This window comes from Calonectris borealis, chromosome 2 (assembly GCF_964195595.1).
Source record: "Calonectris borealis chromosome 2, bCalBor7.hap1.2, whole genome shotgun sequence".
Taxonomy (NCBI): domain Eukaryota; kingdom Metazoa; phylum Chordata; class Aves; order Procellariiformes; family Procellariidae; genus Calonectris; species Calonectris borealis.
Genome location: NC_134313.1, coordinates 142,660,716 through 142,679,639, shown reverse-complemented (window position 1 = coordinate 142,679,639; position 18,924 = coordinate 142,660,716). Strand labels below are relative to the sequence as shown.

The following is an 18,924-nucleotide window of genomic DNA, read 5'->3' as shown; positions in this document are numbered from 1 at the left end:
CACATGCTAGCCTGACCACCAAGAAAGTGGTATTGGGATATTGTAGGAAACCTCTGTAACAGTTTGGTTTCAACAAAGTAGAAAAAAATTCTCCTTCACCATTTTTGTGGATATGTGTTGGGTGTCTTACGTTTTTTATATTATGAACGCTTACATTTTGTTGTGGTTACCTAAAAAAGCGAGGCAACACATACAAAAGTTGTGCATTGCAAGTTGTACTAAACATGACTTTGATCCAAATTACATATTATGACTTAATTTGTTGCACCTTCACTGTAATGAGATTGTTCTATTTCGTATGTCATAGAGAAATGTATGTTCTTAGAGAGCGAGTGATCAGGAGTGGATTGATATTTTGTCTTGATGAAGGAAATTACGATTTTTTATCATTGTGTTAATGTATATCAATAATAGTAATAATGATTATTATTAATTATTTATTATTTTTCCATTAGTTACCCTGTCACTGAATATGATATTTAATAGCTTCAGTAGTGATCAGCTGATTAGCAGTATCTTGGTTTGATTTTTTTTTAAAAGTTAAGCATTGCAGTTCCTATTTAATACATCTGCAAACTTCCTGTGGATGGTCATTAAAAGTGTCTACAGGAACCCGTATGGTGTGTGTATGCTTGGGGGAGGGGTTGGTTTTGGTTTTGTTTTTTTATTCATAGAGGAACACTGACGTAGAAATCAAAAGCTCGGAGTAAAAAGAAAACACTTGTTTTCAGAATAGTGAAGACTCTTTTTTTTTGAGTCTTTGAAAATTTGGAAGTAGTGTGGTTTGTTTTTATTGTGAAAACTCTCAGGAAGAACAATTCAGAGTCGGTGCCATTCTCCGCAGCTGAATGGCACTTGGTTTGTGAAATGGAGCAGCTGCGGTAGTTTTAGCTTGGCTCACAAAACCATTTGCTTTTTAATCAAGAACTTCAGATTCTGTGGTGGTTGTTCATGATGAAGATGGCCAGCTATGCCCTGTGAGACAGCTGTAGTATAATTGAGACAGACTATATGAAGCAAATATAAATGCTGGATGGATGTCTTAAAAGCAGAATATTCACTAAACTGTAACTGAATTTTTAAAAGGATGAAAAGCATTTATACAGGCAAGAATTTACTACACGTTGAAACATTTTATGTAGAGATGTTCTTACATATATTGCATAAAACAGGGTTTAAGTCTTCAGCGTTAGCATTCAAGGTATACAGTGCAATAATCCAGGTTTTGGTGAAGTGTTTACATAACCGCATAATGAGAAATGCCCCACTTTTCCAAAAACATTATTACAAATACAGTTGAGGTCTCTTTCTTAAATTGCCTGGGATGCATTGTTTGTCTGAATGTAGGTATATACGTCACATGTTCATATATACGCTTATTTTAAGAAATTTAAATTGTATTTTAAGAAGACACTTGTATTTTATCAGATGGAATAGAAGGCTACCGGGGGGCACTGAGAGGAGCCATTAATCTTTGGTGGCAGTTATGGCAGTTACACATTTAGAAGAACTTTTTAAAGCAGGTAAGTATTGGGGAAATAAGTGCTCCATCTCGTATAACGTAAAACCTCAGACTGACATTTTGTTTTAGAAGGGATTTTTCTAAAAAGCAGTGTTTGACTAAACCAAAAATATCTTGTTTCGCATCACAAATCAGAAAGTGCTGCCCATATGTTTAAAAAAAAAAAAAACAAAGAAAGGTTGAGTTTTAACATTTTGTAGTAATTTTATAGTCACAGTTAATAACTATTTTGAACTTGGAGTGGCTAGTTGTATGTTTCATGCTGAACTATACATTCTTCATATACGTGACAAGTTTGTTACGGATTAATTATACAGATCAGAATGTTTAGCTCTCTCCAGACAAGCTATTCCACTCTCTTGCTGCCTTTTACTTAAAGTTTGGCTTAACTTTTAAAATACTATTCCCAAATAATACGAAAATAACAGTCCTTGTGGCAGAATATGATGTTGCTCCTAGATGTTCTCCTTTGTTTTCAAACACTTTGTCCCATTTTATGTTTCTGATGTGTGCAGTCTCAAACCTCTTTGATGCTGACTAATTGGGGGGGGTGGGAAGACAATGTAAAAGGGTTAATCCGTTACGCTGGTATTAATGAGTCAGTTGGATCCCTGCCATTCTCTCGTTTCTGGTTCACTTAGCACCGATTAGCACAAATGACACTTAGTTTTGTGGGAGGCAAGCTAGGAGGATGGTAGGTAATGCAGACCTCAGATGAGAACAGCCTGGTCTCAGGTTAATACAGGTAAATAAATCCATGCCATGTGGGTTGAGATAAGAAAATAATCCTGTTTTCCTGCTGGACCCCTGGGAACACTGAGAGTGTTGGTAGGGCTGGGATATTTTAAGCTCATACGTGGTGGATCAAAAGGTGGTCAGGTTGTTTTCTGAACTCCATTCTCTGATGTGCTGCTGGGGATTCGAGCTTTGGATATACTCACCTGCCACCCATGCATTAGAAGTAACATGGTGAAAGAAAGTCATTATTTGCACGTGTGCAGCTGAGAGCCCCTTTCTTAAATCCGAGACCTCTTGTGACGAAGTTTTGAAAAAGTTTGATTGGGTATTAATACAGCGGTAATGTTTCTATGGTCTGTCCTGAGCTTTTAATTTGGGATTCTGGGACAGTAATAAAGAGACACTAATTCTAAGATATATTGTATTTTCCTTACTTTTGATTGCAACTATAACTGTAAATTGGTTAAAGAAGCAGATGGGAGAAGGAAATCATGCTTCAGAACACACTTGTAGTCCAGTTACATTTTACAATGTTTTTTATTAATTTAGAAACAAATTCAAGCAAGGCAAACTCAGAATCCCTGTCTTACACCTTCATTCAACATATACACTGAAGTCCAGCTGAAGCTTCGACTCCTGTACCCTGGTGCTTCTATCATGGATCTTCCCATGATTAAGACAGAGACCCCTGTTCCCACCTCATTCCTTCACTGCAGGCATCATTTCACCTGCACTGATGCCTAAAAAGAAACACGTGCAGGGTGGCTGCAATACGGGATGGACCTCAGGTAACTAGAGGGGGAGTTGGAGTGTCTCTTGTGCCAGAGCATTTTCTTCCCCCCCAAATCTCTTCAGTTGCTGGAATGCTCTTAGAGGCCTGCTCACATCCCGTATCTGAAACTCTTCTCGCTGTATCAGAGCTTTTCTTCTGATCGCAGCCTTTCAGAACAGCTGCCTAGGTTTGGTCTACCCTTCATGTTGGAGAATGGTGTAGAAATCAGGGATTAGGTCACTTATAGTCACTGTTTGACTTCAGATGTCTTCATTTGGGAGCAATTCTTCCAATTTAGTCACTGGATGGAAAGATGCTTTCCTGTGTATGGAGCAGGTGTTTAACATCGGTGCCTCCTGGTCACCTTTTGGGGAAGCCTCTTAACCATAGCTGTGTGGGGAGCCTGATCTCCTAACTTAGGGGTCTGTGTTGCAGCTGTGCCCCTTTCCCAATAAATTAGCCCCGAAACATTCTTTGCATTTGTACACCATGCCTACCTTTTAACAAATTCACAACAGGCCAAGTTGCTTAGAAAGTTTGAGACTGGTTGGTTTTGAGGCCTTTGTTCCTAATTAATCCCTTTGGGGCAGGACAGTAAAGCAAAGGAATTTTTTCTAGCCACAAAAACTTTGAAGTTAAGCAGTGTGGGATATCTCAAAGGCAAAATCCTGTATGCTGTCTTCTCCCAAGTCTGATCTTACTCATCTAAGAGTTGTTTGGCCAACAGTGGTTTTGTGAGAGAGGATAATCTGATTTTGTCAGCTTGCTGCCACCCAAAAGCAAAGGTGCTACTTTCCTCCACTTCAGTGAATCTTACTTGCCCCAGCTCCGGTGTTTGCTGGACTTTGTGAATCAGCAGAATTCCCAGAAAAAGACGGGTTAATAAGCAGAAAGTCTGATGTTTGTCAGTCAGTGCAAGGGCAGGGCCTTCGAGTGAGGGGAAGAGGAATTCCCCTCCTTAATGGCAGTGAGCGATTATATCAGCTCGCGTAGTCTTACACAACGTCACCTTTATCCAGGCGATGATTAAAGATGATTGATCATATTGCATGCAGAAATAGTTGCTCTGTTGAGAAAATCATCCTGTCTTAGGGCTAGCTCTGTATGTAGCTGGGCTGATCTTTTGCCCTCCTGAGGGAGGGCCAATTCCTTCATCCCGCTTCAGCCTCTACACTCTTGCCATTTAATTTTCTGCAATTTTGTGAACTTTCTTTGGGTTCGTGTTGTGCTGTTCTAGTAAGGTGAATTGGTTCGAAGGGGTTGAGTGATGGAGCCAGGTAAAGTAAGAGGGAAGACAGAAATGGGAGGTATGAATGGAAACACATCCATGGGCATTGGTGAGCTGCTCGATTGCCTCTTAGTGTCTCATCACACAGTACTATTCAGATACCTGATAGGGAGCCAGGTCTGCTTACTAAGGTGAGAGCAAATTCAGCCAGCTGAAACAGTTCTTCTGGATTGGAGAGCTGAGTGGAGGCCCTGAGGAGCCAGTCTGTCCTCAAAATGGACAGGGGGAATGGCAGGAGCTCAGAGCGGAGAGGAAAGACAGGTCCACCCATTTTGGCAGCAGTGAGTTGGTCTGATGGCAACCATGTACGGTATCTGTCCTGCTGCAGTGCTTGAGTGTGTAAACCTCTAGGCACTAAGCCTGTGGTCCTCGCCTCTGCTCAAAGGAGATACGAAATCTTTTGTCTTACAGACAGAGGCAGTGTCTTTGGGGAAGAAAGGAGTGTCGTTTTGTGTTCATGGCCCTGGATTTTTTTTCCTTCTAGTTTTTCTGCACATCAGGATACATTATGATTGTGGGCAGATCACAGTGTGAGGATTTCAGGTTCTGAATATAGGACATGTTCCCAAGTAGAGCACATGTAAAGCAGTAACTGCATCGTGGAAACTGAATTCTCTCTTGTTTTGTGAAAATCATTAATCTACCATAGCGGCTGCCTATCAGATACAGGAGTTCAGGTCTTTGTGACCTAGAATTTCATCTGCCAATTTCAACCAGTTGAATAGGTATCTGGTAACACAGCCCTTTGTGCATGGGATGGGTTATTCGTTGGCTTGTTTTATAGGGAGACAGCAGGGTGACATTCTTGGTCTGTGCTTTTCTCCGAGTACTGAGTTCCAAATGGAGGTGGTAAGGAGTATGGCTAGAAATCGGAAAGATTATCACCTTTGCAAAATTCCTCACGTTCAGGGTTCATGTAAGGGCATCTTAAACAGAATTTATAAAAATTGCGTGACCTTACCTACTTTTTTTACTGCTATACCTGCAAAAAATTAAATACTTGGATGGATCTTTGCATTGACCAAGTAAGATTTCAGATTTTTCATAAAATTACTTTGCCCGTAGTAATTCTTAACACCATTTTATGAAAGTCCTGAAAGAGCTGTCATCCAGACTAATGCTGTTTGCTTCCAGGGATGGCTCCTTGAACACAGCAGTTCAGCTTTGTGTAAGTGGGTGTTCACTTGTCTGGTTCTCTGGGGCTGCCAAAGTGAAAGTGAAAACAAGTTTCTTATGAGGAGAAAGCAAAAGACAGAAAACTAGTTGCACTGTTGACCCTTAGGAAGAAAAGGAAGAAAACTAAAAATAAGTATTAATCTCTAGTTTCCTACAGCCTACTGATATTAACAAAAAGGAGCATTTCCTAATACAATAAATTGTTTGGGGTTTTTGGTATGTTTAAGAATTTCAGTATGTTTTTGATATGTGAGTGCTAGCACACCTTTGAAACTTTCCGTGTTGATTCGTATAATGTCTAGAGTGGAGATTACATTTAGATCTGAAATACTGCCTTCTGTTTTTTCACGATGGAAAGCAAGACTGGTGGTATGATAGGGTATGTTTCCACAGGACAGCTGAGCCAGTTAACTGTCTGAAGAACAGGTCCTTCTTGCTCCTGGAAGCAGGATTACTTTCCATCATCCTTGTGCCAGCTCTGCCAGCTCATTTGACGTCTCTGATTTAGCTCACTAAACTGGCAGAAAACTAACCCAGCAAGGAAGGGAGTATGTATTTATCTTTTTTAACCAGTTCAGTGAGCTGAGGTGGCTTGCAAGACCTCAGGAGACTCTGAGAGCCACCACAAAGGAAACAGCAGGAGCATCAGGGCTGGGAGGAGAGGCAGGACTGCTCCTTTTGGCAGCACCGAGCTGTTAGCCTGACTCAGCTGTGTTATGAAAACTCACCCTTAGGTTAATAGTGTTCACACTACAGGTTGACTGACAGTTCTTCAAATAGTAGCCAGAAGGGAGTTACCAGATGTGCATGGTTTGTTTTTGTAGGGTGGCCTTGTCTGTTTTCTGTGTGTTGTGTTTTGAAACAGATACTTATTCTATTCTAATCGTGTTATTGCATGAAAATGTTCTGCAGAAAAATTACATGTGCAGGGCGGACGTGCCTGGGAACTTGACGTTGAGCAGGTGGGTAAGGAGCCACAGAACCTGGAAAATTTTTTACTTCAGCTCTGGGACAATCTGCCCACTGGATTTTGGGGAATTCAGAAATCTTTGTGCTTCTGGTCTGCAGAACTTTGCAAGCTCGAAACCCTGAGACAGAGAGTGGTCCTTCATCTTTGAACATCAGGAAGTTTTTCTTGGAAGATCTGGTAGCCTCTGTTAACGTAGCTGACCCATTGCCATGGATCTTGAGTGCCCATAAGCCTGGAGTTCACTGGAAGCCCTGACTGCAGAGTTTGAAACCCACCACAGCTCACCCCGCCGGCTCCCCAGGGCCTCTGGGGAAGTGGGTGGTTGCCATGTCAGGAAACCAGAAATGCTCTTTTTTGAAAACTGCCTGTCTGTCTTTGTGCTCTTGAAGCTGGCGTGATCCTATGTGGGTGTTTTGTTGTTGTTTTTTTGACAAATTGAAATGTTTTGGTTTCAGCTGGAAAATGCCATTTCTGTGCAGAATTTAGGGAAGGGACTGATGTACAGCGTAGGCATAACTTGGCATAAATGATCATAGCCCTCAGACAGTTCCACACCATTAACAGCTGATGATAAAAGTTACAACCAGCTGTAACCTTTCTTCATTTTCTCTATGTATGATAAGAATAAGGTACAACGTCCTGGCAGATTTTTTTATTTTTTAACAAATTATTCAAGTACTGCACAATTTTTTTTTCTCTTTGCTGTGTGGGCAGTGTTAATGCCACTTTTTTGGTGTACATGCAAATGTTTGGAGATTTCATTGAAAGATGCAACCACAAATATACCAACTAGACATATCTTTATAAATGGATCTTTTAACATGGTGGGGTTTTTTTTAGACTTTGTGAACTAGGTTTCTCTGATCACAAATTTTCGTTTGTCCCTTTTCCCCCCGAAAAAAAACTTCCGCCCTCCTCTTTGGATGATTTTAAATAATTCTGCTAGTGCTTTTCTGTGCTGATACTTCAAATTTTTTCCTAACAAATCTCCACTACCATGTTTGTGTAATGTGAAAATGCAATTGAAGGTCCAAACAATGGGTTGAAAGATTTTAATGTACTAAAGCCAGAAATATTAAAACTGTGTGAATATTTAATGCTATTTATCTCATTGCCTTTAAAATCAAGCAATCTAGCGATAACATGTTGAAGTGAACATTTCCATGTTGTTTACACACAGGTCAAAAGTAAACAAGAAGTTCCATAGTGTAGTTTCTTCTACAAAGCTGGCTTTAAAATAAAGTTCCTAGAAATACTAAACCAGCTTAAAGCACAAAAGTAATCGGAAAGTAACACTTTAATCCTAGTTAATCCACATTATTGACCTATGTGCTCTAAAAAATAAATAAATAAATATAATTATGTAGTCCTTTAATCATCTGTGTGGAGCTGGTTATTCATGAGAGAGGTCTGATCCAAAGATTAGCTACTGTGCTGCTTTTTGCAGGAGACTGCCTACTTCTTAACCTGTTTTGTTTGTTTGTTTTTTGGTTTTAGATCCCCTTCCTAAGACTGAGGTAGATCAGAAGGTTGTAGTAATACAATGGAATTAACAGTGTAAACCAAAAGTAGTATTTCAAGGAGTTATGGAGACAAAGATATTTTGTTTGGTTTATTGAATAATTTGTTAAGATTGCTTTTGGATCTAAGTTTTCTCTTTTTTTTAAGTATATATTGAGAACCTTTGTGTAACAATTTTAGGTATATTTATAAACTTGTACTTGTTACTACACAAAATGCAGAGAGTTTTCCTCTTTTTGGAGGAAAACAAAGTATGCTGTGTTCAGAAAAACTCTGCAAGCATGTGTCAGAAATGCAAGAGCAGCAGTGGATGTTACATAAGGTTTTACACTCAGAATTGACATTATATAGATTGACACAGTGACATAAGATTGCCAGGCTGCCATCTAGAAAAACTTTCAGAAAAATGCAGGGAAGGGAGCTTTTTGCACCAGACTATTTGTAAGCTTTGTCTAAAGTGTGTCTGATGGAAGCTAAGATGTTATGATTTAACTTTCCGCATCACGTGTATTAGTGCCTGTATGTCACGTAGACACATATAAGATGTGTATCAATGTATCTTTGTAACTTTGTGTGTGGTGTTTATGTTTTAAATTAATTCTGCTTAACTTTTTTTCAGAGTTGAGTGGGGACTTCCATGCCTCTGAGAGGATGGTAGCACTTTAAGTAGGAAATGATGATTACTTTGGAGAAGATGTCTTATAATTATGTCACATAAAAGTTAGCTTAAATGAGTGTTCTGTCCTATGCATTAATTTTCTCCACAAAGAATTAACTCAGCTTTCTGGTACTTTCAGAGTTTCTAGAACATGTGACAAGAAAAGTTCTTAATAACTAACATGAATGTTGTAGGCAGCTGCCCACACGTGAAGGCTAGTTATTGGGATGAGGGATCACAGTGCATACCACAGCACTTAGTGGGATAGAGATGTAACTGGCCCTAATATGGGTAGTGTGCTGGTTTTGACTGGGATAGAGTTAATTTTTTCCATAGTAGCTTGTATGGGACTATGTTTTGGATTTGTGCTGGAAACAGTGTTGATAATTCAGGAATGTTTTCATTATTGCTGAGCAGGGCTTAAACAGAGTCAAGGACTTTTCTGCTCCTCACCCCGCCCCACCAGCGAGCAGGCTGGGGGTGCACAAGAAGTTGGGAGGGGACACAGCTGGGACAGCTGACCCCAGCTGACCAAAGGGATATCCCATACCATATGATGTCATGCTTCGCATATAAAGCTGGGAGACGAAGAAGGAAAGGGGGACGTTCAGAGTGATGGCGTTTGTCTTCCCAAGTAACCGTTAGGCGTGATGGAGCCCTGCTTTCCTGGAGATGGCTGAACACCTGCCTGCTGATGGGAAGTAGTGAATGAATTCCTTGTTTTGCTTTGCTTGTGTGCGTGGCTTTTGCTTTCCTTATTAAACTGTCTTTATCTCAACCCACGAGTTTTCTCACTTTTACTCTTCTGATTCTCTCCCCCATCCCACCATAGGGGAGTGAGCAAGTGGCTGTGTGGGGCTTAGTTGCCGGCTGGGGTTAGGTAGACTGAGTGATTGATTTACAAATTTTTCTGTGGGATTTTCCTCTCTTCTTCATTATGTAAAAATTATTTCTTGTTTAAACATACCTGAAATGCTATCAAGATAGAATAAAACACAGTGTTCTCTGGAATAGGAAAATTATGAAGTTCAGTTTCTCAAGGACCTCCTTGAGGATCTCCTAGTCCTGCTACCCCGCTACAAGAGCCTTGGCTATTTCGCCGTATTATTCTAGTGGCCTCCCTTGCCTTCATTTCCAGTGATCAACCACAGCAATATTTGCCAATTGACCTGCTAGCAAGCCAAGAAGAACAGAGAGCAATGGGTTTTTCCTTCAGCAGGGTCATTACTCCTGGTCTTTTTTTACTACCCAGCTGCAGATGATTATATTCTGTAAACATCTTCAAGTCTTGTATCTCTGTGCCAGTTTCAACCACATTTGACAATGTTTTCCTACGTTATCAGGGACGGAAGATTGGTCATGTAAATCTAATTCCTTAGGAAACCAGCTTCAATTTGCATTATTTGTTTTCTAACATAATTTGCATTTATGTAGCAAGCTTCATATGCAAATATTAGGCTATCAGCACCTCAGTTTTTAACAGGCAAATAATTTTAATGCATGCTGGACCTACTGACATGCAAGTTACACCAGGTAACTGAGAAACTGAGCAGGCAGACCACACTGCAGATAGTTTTAAGTGCTAGGAAAATCTCTGTCCTCGTCAAAGTGTGCTTCAGTGTGCTGTTTTCATTCTGGCCAGGATTGCCTTTAGAACCACACCATGAATAAAACAGGAGGAGGGGAGTGCTAATCTCACAGTTAAATGAGGATAGTGAATAATCTTAATTTCATAGTGAAAAGTTGACTGTCATAATAAATATTTACCTTTTGAACAACACCTGAGCCTGTAATCTCAGATAGATTTTACAGATTAGTTGAACCAGTAACAAGAAAAGTTGCTCGCCAGCAGTACTCAGTATGAGCTGTACTATTGTCTTCAACTGGGTTTTCTGTTGTTACTAATGTTTTCCCAAAGCCTTTTACCTCTCATCAGGAACTGAAGAGGTAAAGACTTTTATTGTTTTGAGATTAAACTTTTTATCATCCTCCCAAACAAAGTAAGAAAATGCAGGAAGGATTGTGAAGACGATGACTGTCATATTCTCATCAAAGGTAAAGAAGACAAAGTTACGTAAGAACAAATAAAGGCAAATAATATTGTCTGTATCTCCCTCCCTTGGAAAAGCAAAAAGGATCTAGTGGGAGACTATAACCATGGAAGAAAATGTAGCTTTCAAACTGCTCTGCTTTTGCGCTTGTTGCATACCAGACCATCCATATAGCAAAGTTTGATTATGCTAAGTGTAGACATCTTTCACTACCCAGGAAGCAGATTTGAGAGTGAGGTGGAAAGAAGAGATTATATAAATTAACACTAAACTTCTCCAAACATCTAAAAACTTAAGGGACTTCTTGTTTTATTCTTAACTTTAAAACAATGTACTTATTCTGTGGGATGGTTGAGCTGGTCTAGATGACCATGACAATAACCTAACACTTGGTGATTATGTAGACAATAAATCTAAAAAAAAAAAGGTAATCAGTTTATAAAACTTATCTTTTTCAAAAAAGTAGATTAAATGGTTTACTTCCCCAGAGAAGTATGATTCACTTGGGCTTGGAAGGTTGCATTTGTTTTGATATGAAGAGGAGGGGCTTAACTGACAGATAAAGTGAGTGACAGGAAGATTTAAAGGTTCTCTAGGAATGTCAAGAACTGCGACTTAATGCATGTAGAGACTGGCCTATAGCATCTAATCTATGCCTTCCAGGCAGTTTCGCAGATTTTTTTTTTAGGGACAACGTTCATGATAAATGCTAACATATAATAGCTATGCTGGGGGCTTATCTGCAGAACGGTATCAGTTGAACAAAGGGAGAGTAGCGAATAGTTTTGAGGTTCTCCCTGAGGCATGGGCACACACGCCCAGATAAGCATGCTGGGTCAGAAGACTTAGAGGACATAGATTTCTCTTGTGTAGCTTTTGTTTTCAACTTCTTTCTTATAAAATGATTGAGCATGTCACAAGCCCTTGCTTGGATCTCTACTATGTTGGTTGCTTCAGTACTAAGGATGTATTGAGTAGCTGGTAAGTCATATTACCTGCTCATTCTGATAGCAAAACTAGATAAGAAAGGTGTGGCAGCATCTAGGGTAATGAAATCTAGAATGGGATTTCCAAACAGCAAAATGGAAAAGTGAGATCTACTGAAAGATATGCTGTGGTGAGGGGTTTTTTGTGGGCTACTTAGAAAGGCAGGTATGTGCATATAATGGAGGGGAAAGTACTTGCATGGATGTAGCAATGTTTTACTTGCATTCATGTAAAACAGAATGAGATTGAGCCTCAGCATTTCTTTATGTTTGACATGCAAGTATTGTTAAGTTAAAAGCGAAATAAAATAAAATTTAATCATAGGGGATCCTGGCTCATGGATGAATGAATTCTACAGCTTTCTTTGAATGTGACTGTGGACCTGGAGGTAACAAATAGTAGAGGGATAGATAGAACTGAGAGCCAAGAGAGGCTATGCAATCTCCATCTTTGGAGACTTTCAGAATTCAGCTGGACAAGCACCTCAGGAACATAGGTTAACTTTGAAGTTAGCCCTCCGCTGAACTGGAAGTTGGACTACTGTGACCTCCAGGGATTCCTTCCAACCAAAATTTTGCTATGAATCTTTGGCTTTTGATTCATCAGCTTTCTGAAAGAGTTGGCCACCTCTTAAAAGAAAGCCATATAAATGGGGGTTGAGGGAGTGGGAATGATTTAGCCTCAGTGAAGTGGTTGGAGATGAAGTTGGATTTAAACTCTAAGGGTTCTTTGTTTTAGGATCCAGGAAAGCTTTGAAAGAAGTCAAACTTTTAAGAAGTTGGAAATACAAAAAAGCACAGAAATAAAAAGCTTTTTGCAAACTTAAAAGTATGTAGATCTGAGATACTGAAACTCTACAGGAGCCTCTAATCCTCTCATACTGTTTTTCTATTGCCATCTTCCTAAAAGTTTTCGTTTGGGGGGAAAAAAGTTTCTGTAGGGGAGTTTTTAATCTGTGGTTTTGTTGTGATCTTGATAGTGGTATGTGGGTTGAGAAGAGTCTGACAGAATTGTTTAGGAAAATGGAGACTCTACATTAAGATCACCTGCAAAAGGATGGGATAACAAAATGAAACTGGGTGGCAATTTGGAGTGCCACTCCCATAATCTTCAGTGGCATGTCCTGTAGTTGGATTTGCTGTTCCTCTTAACTGGGAAAGGACTGAACCTTGTTGCTTCATCTCTGTAAATGCAAAAGCATTCAGGATAATGTTTACCTTGTTACAGTTTCTCCCCCTCCCTTTTACAAGTTTGAAGAAATCAGTCTTTCAGGATTCTCATTCTGCTTATATAGGTTTATACAGATTTTTCTCATAGTTTGTCAGAATAATTAGAGAAGATACTGGTAAGTTTTACTCCTGGTCAAAGATTTATTTGTAGGACCCCTTAATACCTAACTATAAAAACACTGTTGAAACTCAATATAAGGCTGCCAAAGATTTACTATGTGCCTGCTTAGACTAACAGACCTCTGCCTTAGCATGGGCTTACACAGACTTCCTTCTCATTCACCCTTATGCAGCATAAACTCTTAAACTCTTGTTTTGCTGAAAGTTGCAGCTGGAGAATCTTTTTGCTGATATATTGGATTTTTAAGGGGTATTATTAGCATGTTGAAATGAAACTGCTTGTTGATACGAAAAGCTTTAATAAGAAACCACGATGAGGTGACCTGAAACTAGGATGACTTCATTGTTTTGCCAACTATACATATTCTTATAAGGCTATTATGTCTTGGCCATGTGCACATGGAAGCTAATGGGGATTAACATGTAGGTTTTATAGCATTAATGCTGGACAGAATGGTAGTCCCACTTTAAGAAAAGAGAAGAACCACCTATTCATCAATGTCCCATCTCTCTCTCATTGAAGAGGACAGCACCTGTCCAGTGCCTTATTGGATTCACATGGATCATTGAGTGGTCTGTTAATTACCAATGGGAAGTGTCAAATCGCTTACAGTTTATTATATTTTGCTGTAATTGTGTACAGTACATTTGGGGGGGGGTTGGACTAGATAATCTTTAAAGGTGCTTTCCAACCCAAACTATTCTGTGATTCTATGCTCATTAGCAAAGATTTCTAAAGGTCTTCCTTCTGTTTTCTGTTAATTGTCCTGGTCCATAAAACCAGCACAATTTTGTGTTCTGGATACTGCCATCAGTGTTCCCTGGTACTGCCCCACTGCAGTCCCCAGCTCACTCGTTGGGCAGGAAGGGGCTGGTAAACATATTAGACTGATATTGTGGATTGGCAGCTCAGTGCTCTTCTTTGGTACTAAATGTATCTATGGACTCTTCTTGAAAGGAGCCAGAGCAACTGAGATGAGGCTTGAGGATGGAAACGGCAGTGAAGAGAACAGCAGCCATTTGATATCCATTGTTGATTGCTCGTCTGCTGTATGCACAAAGAAAGGAAAGGAACTTTTTATTAATAAGCTTGCATTGGTGCTGGAAGCAAATGGAAGCTGTGAGACCTGGGCAGTGGGTGCTGGAGGGACAAGTAGGGCTGGGGAGAGACTGAGCAGAAACACATTTCCTCCCTGCTGAAGGAGCTGGAGGCTATTTAAATGAGGCTGAGAGAAGAGCAGGACTCAGAAAAGTGGTACTATCCCTTTACACAGAAGTGAGATTGTAGGGAGTCCTGACACTCAGATGTTCAGAGGGGAGAGGGAATTACAGTACTTCTTCAGTACCTCCCTAGATTGAAAGCACTGCCACTATCGGTGGACTGAAGCCTGAAGTTCTGTTAGTTTATTCTGGAGCAGGGTGACTTAAAATTGGTGTGCCTGGTCTGTCTGTCTTTATCTCAGGGAGAGAAGGGAAGATTTACGAGCAAAAAAGAGGGGCAAGAAACTGCAGTAAACCTTGATGCTTCCACAGAGTCAGCCTCTCCTGTTTTCAGGTTCTACTAATCCTCTCTTAAAACTTTTTGTCTTTTTGCTTCCAAGTAGAAGCCAGAATACTCTTTGTTCTTGCCATTTCTATGCAGGATAAAGAAGATAATGTCAGGCCACAAAGAGTTAAGCAACTATCTAAAGTGTAATGGAAAATAGCTGTCTTTCTTTTGAAGCTGAAGGTGACATTTGAAAATCCGTGTATTTGGTAGCTAGTTACTGCTTGCTGTGTTGCACGTGTTTCACTGTCTTACAGGATTCTTGCACAGACCAGGACAAATGGCAATCTAAGTTACAGAAGACTCTAAAATATACTTACAATTGAGTTTAGTTTTTTAAACTGAGGGTGGGATAGACTTTTAAATGCTGTCTGTTGATCAAGAGACTACACAGCTTGAGGATAAGAAAATGCTGGAAGAGGAAAGAGTATAAATAGAAACCCCACTTCCTTGTTGAGTAGAAGCCAAACTTGTGGTTGAACCTTTCTATAGGAGAGTTCGCTGAGGTCCGGATAGGCAGCTGAATGCAGATTTCTGAAGAAACCAAAAATTCTGAGGTCTGAGGGGGGACATACATAGTACATACTGAAGACTGGACTGGGTATTTCTTTCCTGTGCAACATCTGGCTGCAGTTCTTGGAAAAAGAAGATACCAGTGGAACTCGGAGAATGTTGGTGCAACTCCAGCACCAGCTCGGTTAAAGGAGAAATGTATATCTGACCTTTGAGTGCATTGCCATTCGTTTGGGCCTGGAAGAGGCTTAATATAACTTAAAACCAGCCTCCCAAGACTGAGGATTTGAAATAAGGGCTCATCTGGACAGTAGGATAAATATGTCTACTGCTGTCTTTTCAAACTTGAAAATATTTTTCCATTGATAAGTAGGGGAATATTTTACAGCAATAAGCATGATTATTTTTTTCCTGATAAATTTTCCCAGTGATGTCCTGCATATCACAGATTATGCTGCTGATGTTTAAGCCATATTATACTGCATGGGGCGCCCTTCATTTCTAATTCTTATAGTCTCTAAATAGTATATGACATTTTTAGATACATGACTTAGATTTTTTTTTTTAATAGTTTTATGACTAAAACTTTGCTTAATGCTTTTAAACCAAGGGATATATGAGCCAGAATCTAATTGTTTTGTAAAATTAATCATTTTGTCTGTTATCTCTTAATTAAAATACAGCTTTAAACTTGCTCTAGTTCAAACAAATTAATTCAAGAAATCTTATGGCCTATATTTATACAGGAGGTTAGGCTAGGTGATTACAGTGGTCCCTCTGTCCTTATCTATGAACATATTTGCAGTTCAGTTCTGCTGAAAAACTTTTCTGAGGAGTGGTGGTGGGGAGTTGGTAGTCCTGCCTACTAAGGTCATGTGTTTGTGATTCTTTCAGAGCCAGATTTCAATTGCTTAGTTTGGCAAAATTGTAATTATAAACCTATTTACATCAGGATTGTGTAAGGGGAATTGTTTGGGTTTGGGATTTTTTCTGGGGTCTTTGGCGGGGGAGTGGTTGGGTTTTTTTTCCCCCCAGTCAAAAACTATCAACCAGAATGTGTGAAGTGCTCAAAAGAACCCACATTAGTTCCTGCTCCCAAAGGTCTGTGCTGTCATGGGATGTCTGTCTATTTGGTGTTTACCTTCATCCACCTTCCTAACATGTAGGTAGACAGGAAGAGGAGATTGCAGGGTTACAGTGGAGAAGAGGAAAAGCCAGATCAGAGGGAAGCAATTGAAAGGCTGAGCCTGAAGAGGGAAGAGAAACTATGACTTCCAGTTAAGGGAAGAGATTAGAATTGAGGTCAATGGGAAACCAAGGCAAGCTGAACAAAAAAAATTTGGTGGTGGCTAAACAAGATGGGTCAGCTGTGGCAAGCTTGATAAGGTTGGGAACTGGTGGAGCTGGGGAGGTATGTGAGAGTTAATTCATTATTTGGGCTAGTAGAAATAAGGATGACTAATCTGTTTGGATATTTGAGATAGGAACCGGTGAAAGACGTACACCGAAAATACAAATTTCTCTGGAAAACTATTCTATCCTAGTGGACATCTTGGGCAGCTTGGTGTGCAGCTGCCTGTAACTGGTTTAACTCCATTAACTCAAATAATAAGATAGATTCTATCTTATAGATAGAAAGATTCATGTCTTATCCTTGCAGGACCATATGCCTGAAAATTTGGCAAGATGTTGGGGTTTTCTCATTTGCCTTTTTTTTTTTTTTTTTAAAAGCAAAGAAGAGCTCTGCATTAAAGTTCAGTTTACAAAGTCAATTTGAGTTGTGAAACACTATAGATATTGCTACATTTTGGCCTCCTTAAGAACTTATGACCTCTGAGAGTTGGATGTCAAAGTTCTAAGTCAAAAAATTTCATTTCCCCCCAAATGAGCTGTTCTTACTCTTCCTTTCCTGTGAACATTTTTATATTTTTGACCTTTTGGTCCTGATTTCAAACAAAGCTTTCTTTTCATCTTAAGGAAAACTAATCAAAGGAAAAAAGTATATTCTGGATAGCATTAACACACATGAATTTGGTCTTTTGTTTTTTGCATATAAAAACTTCCGAGTACTTTCTCAGGAATGGTATGTAAAGACAAGGGGTAAAAAGTTGGTTCCTGTGTTTCTTAAATCTCCTGTGTATCTCTCTTTCAGTATGCTTATGCATACACCTGACTTCACCCTATATGAGTCATCTCACTGACTTCAATTAGCTGTCCCTTTGCTACTGACTGGCTATGCAGCTCTTCCCTTACACACTTGATGAGTCTTTGTCCAGCTCGCTGCAGTCTACTTGCATCTTCACAAGTCTCCGTGCAGCCAGCATAAGTTCCCTTGACAAATCCTGATTTTAGGGAGGGGTATCCTGTGGAGTCTTTCGTCCTGCATCCTTCATGGAATGTAGGACTAGAAGGGAACACAAAAGGTCATTCATCTTCCTTGTCTTGGCAGGATTGAAACCATTCATGACAGATGTTTCTTCAACCTACCTCTGAAACTTTTGGAGATGGACCACTGTTTAGAGAGACCATTTCCTTAGGTTGTTTCAAGTGCTTAAGTAGCCTTACTCCTGGAGGAATTGATCTAGCCTAACTTTGGTACAATTTAAACTTGTTTGTATTCTCATCCACAGAAAACGTACCAAAAATATGTCCTACTGTCCTCTTCATATGTCTGTTAACCATTTTCATGCCTGCCGAAGTTTTTGCAATCTTTTATGGCAGAGTGCATTTACAAGACCTCTAATAATTTTTCGTTGCAGGCCTCTTTACTTCATTACAAATGTAAACTAATGGTTTGACATAATTTATTTTCATGGCTGTTACTTACCTCATTATCTTATAGGCGCTTACAAATTTTGTTTTTCACAGTATTGTGGGGTGGAATTGAAGATGAACTGACTCCCTATCTCCTTTGGTCTCCCCTCCCCCTTTTTTTTAAGAGTTGATGTGAATACAAGTGCTTTGGAGTATTTTATGTAGAGAATTACTAGTTTACTGAGAAGCTTTTTTCAACTCCGGAAAAGATCTTGAAAAGTGTAGACATTAATGGAATTAATATGCATTAATGACGTATAACAAAGGCAATTTATTGATGATTCTCAAAATACACTATTAGGAATAATACTTGGATATTAAAAAGCATGCCCGATGACTAAATATTACTGCTTGTTTTCAGAAGATACTTTACCAAATATTGCATTGTACACAGAGGACCTGACCAGTCAGCATGGAGCAAGCATGCGTGGACCTGGGTGTTGCTGGCTTGCAGGCTAACTGGGCATGGGCAAAAGCTGGCTGCTGTTCCCGATGCCTTCTGCCAGGTGCGTCGGCTCTAACTAAACCTCTGGAGAAAATGGAACAGGACAGCCAAAACCACAGGCTTAGCAAAGGAATTAAACTACAGTAACTTGAACCCTTTCATTTAGAATTGTTGCTGCAGGACTCTTTAAGGATACAGACTTTCAAAATACTCCATTACAGAGAGCAGTATCAGTTAAAATAAAAATAAAACCAGAATTACGTGACTACATCTTTCATCTTCCTAAGTGGTCTCCTCTTACAAACTATTTGCTGAGTAGCACTGATAGCAGAAGGAGATAATCCACAAAATCTTTACAACTTCTTGTACACCCTCCCACTGACAAAGAAGATTGGAGAAGATAGGCTAGGTGGATATTTGTTTTACAATATCTGAGAAACAAATGCTGCTTTTTTTGTTTTATTACCTCTACCTTTTTAATAAAACTAATAATGCACCTTCTGTCTTTAAAATCAATTTAAATACTCTGTCTCTAGTTTATTGCTGTGATCTGCCCATCTTAGATTGGTACCAG

General features: G+C 39.6%; 1 protein-coding gene across 6 annotated transcripts in view; it reads left to right on the top strand.

The window, feature by feature from the left end:
- The window catches only part of UMAD1 (UBAP1-MVB12-associated (UMA) domain containing 1), an 85,630-nt gene that overhangs the window by 47,153 nt on the left and 19,553 nt on the right, over positions 1–18,924 (top strand). Inside the window, exon 2 of one of the 6 annotated variants that reach the window (XM_075143700.1) lies at positions 1,429–1,523. The exons of the other annotated variants lie outside the window; for them this stretch is intronic. Within the exon in view, the coding sequence (XP_074999801.1) occupies positions 1,487–1,523 (37 nt within the window). The 5' untranslated portion in view covers positions 1,429–1,486. The remainder of the gene's footprint in view (positions 1–1,428; positions 1,524–18,924) is intronic. 6 annotated transcript variants of the gene reach the window in all.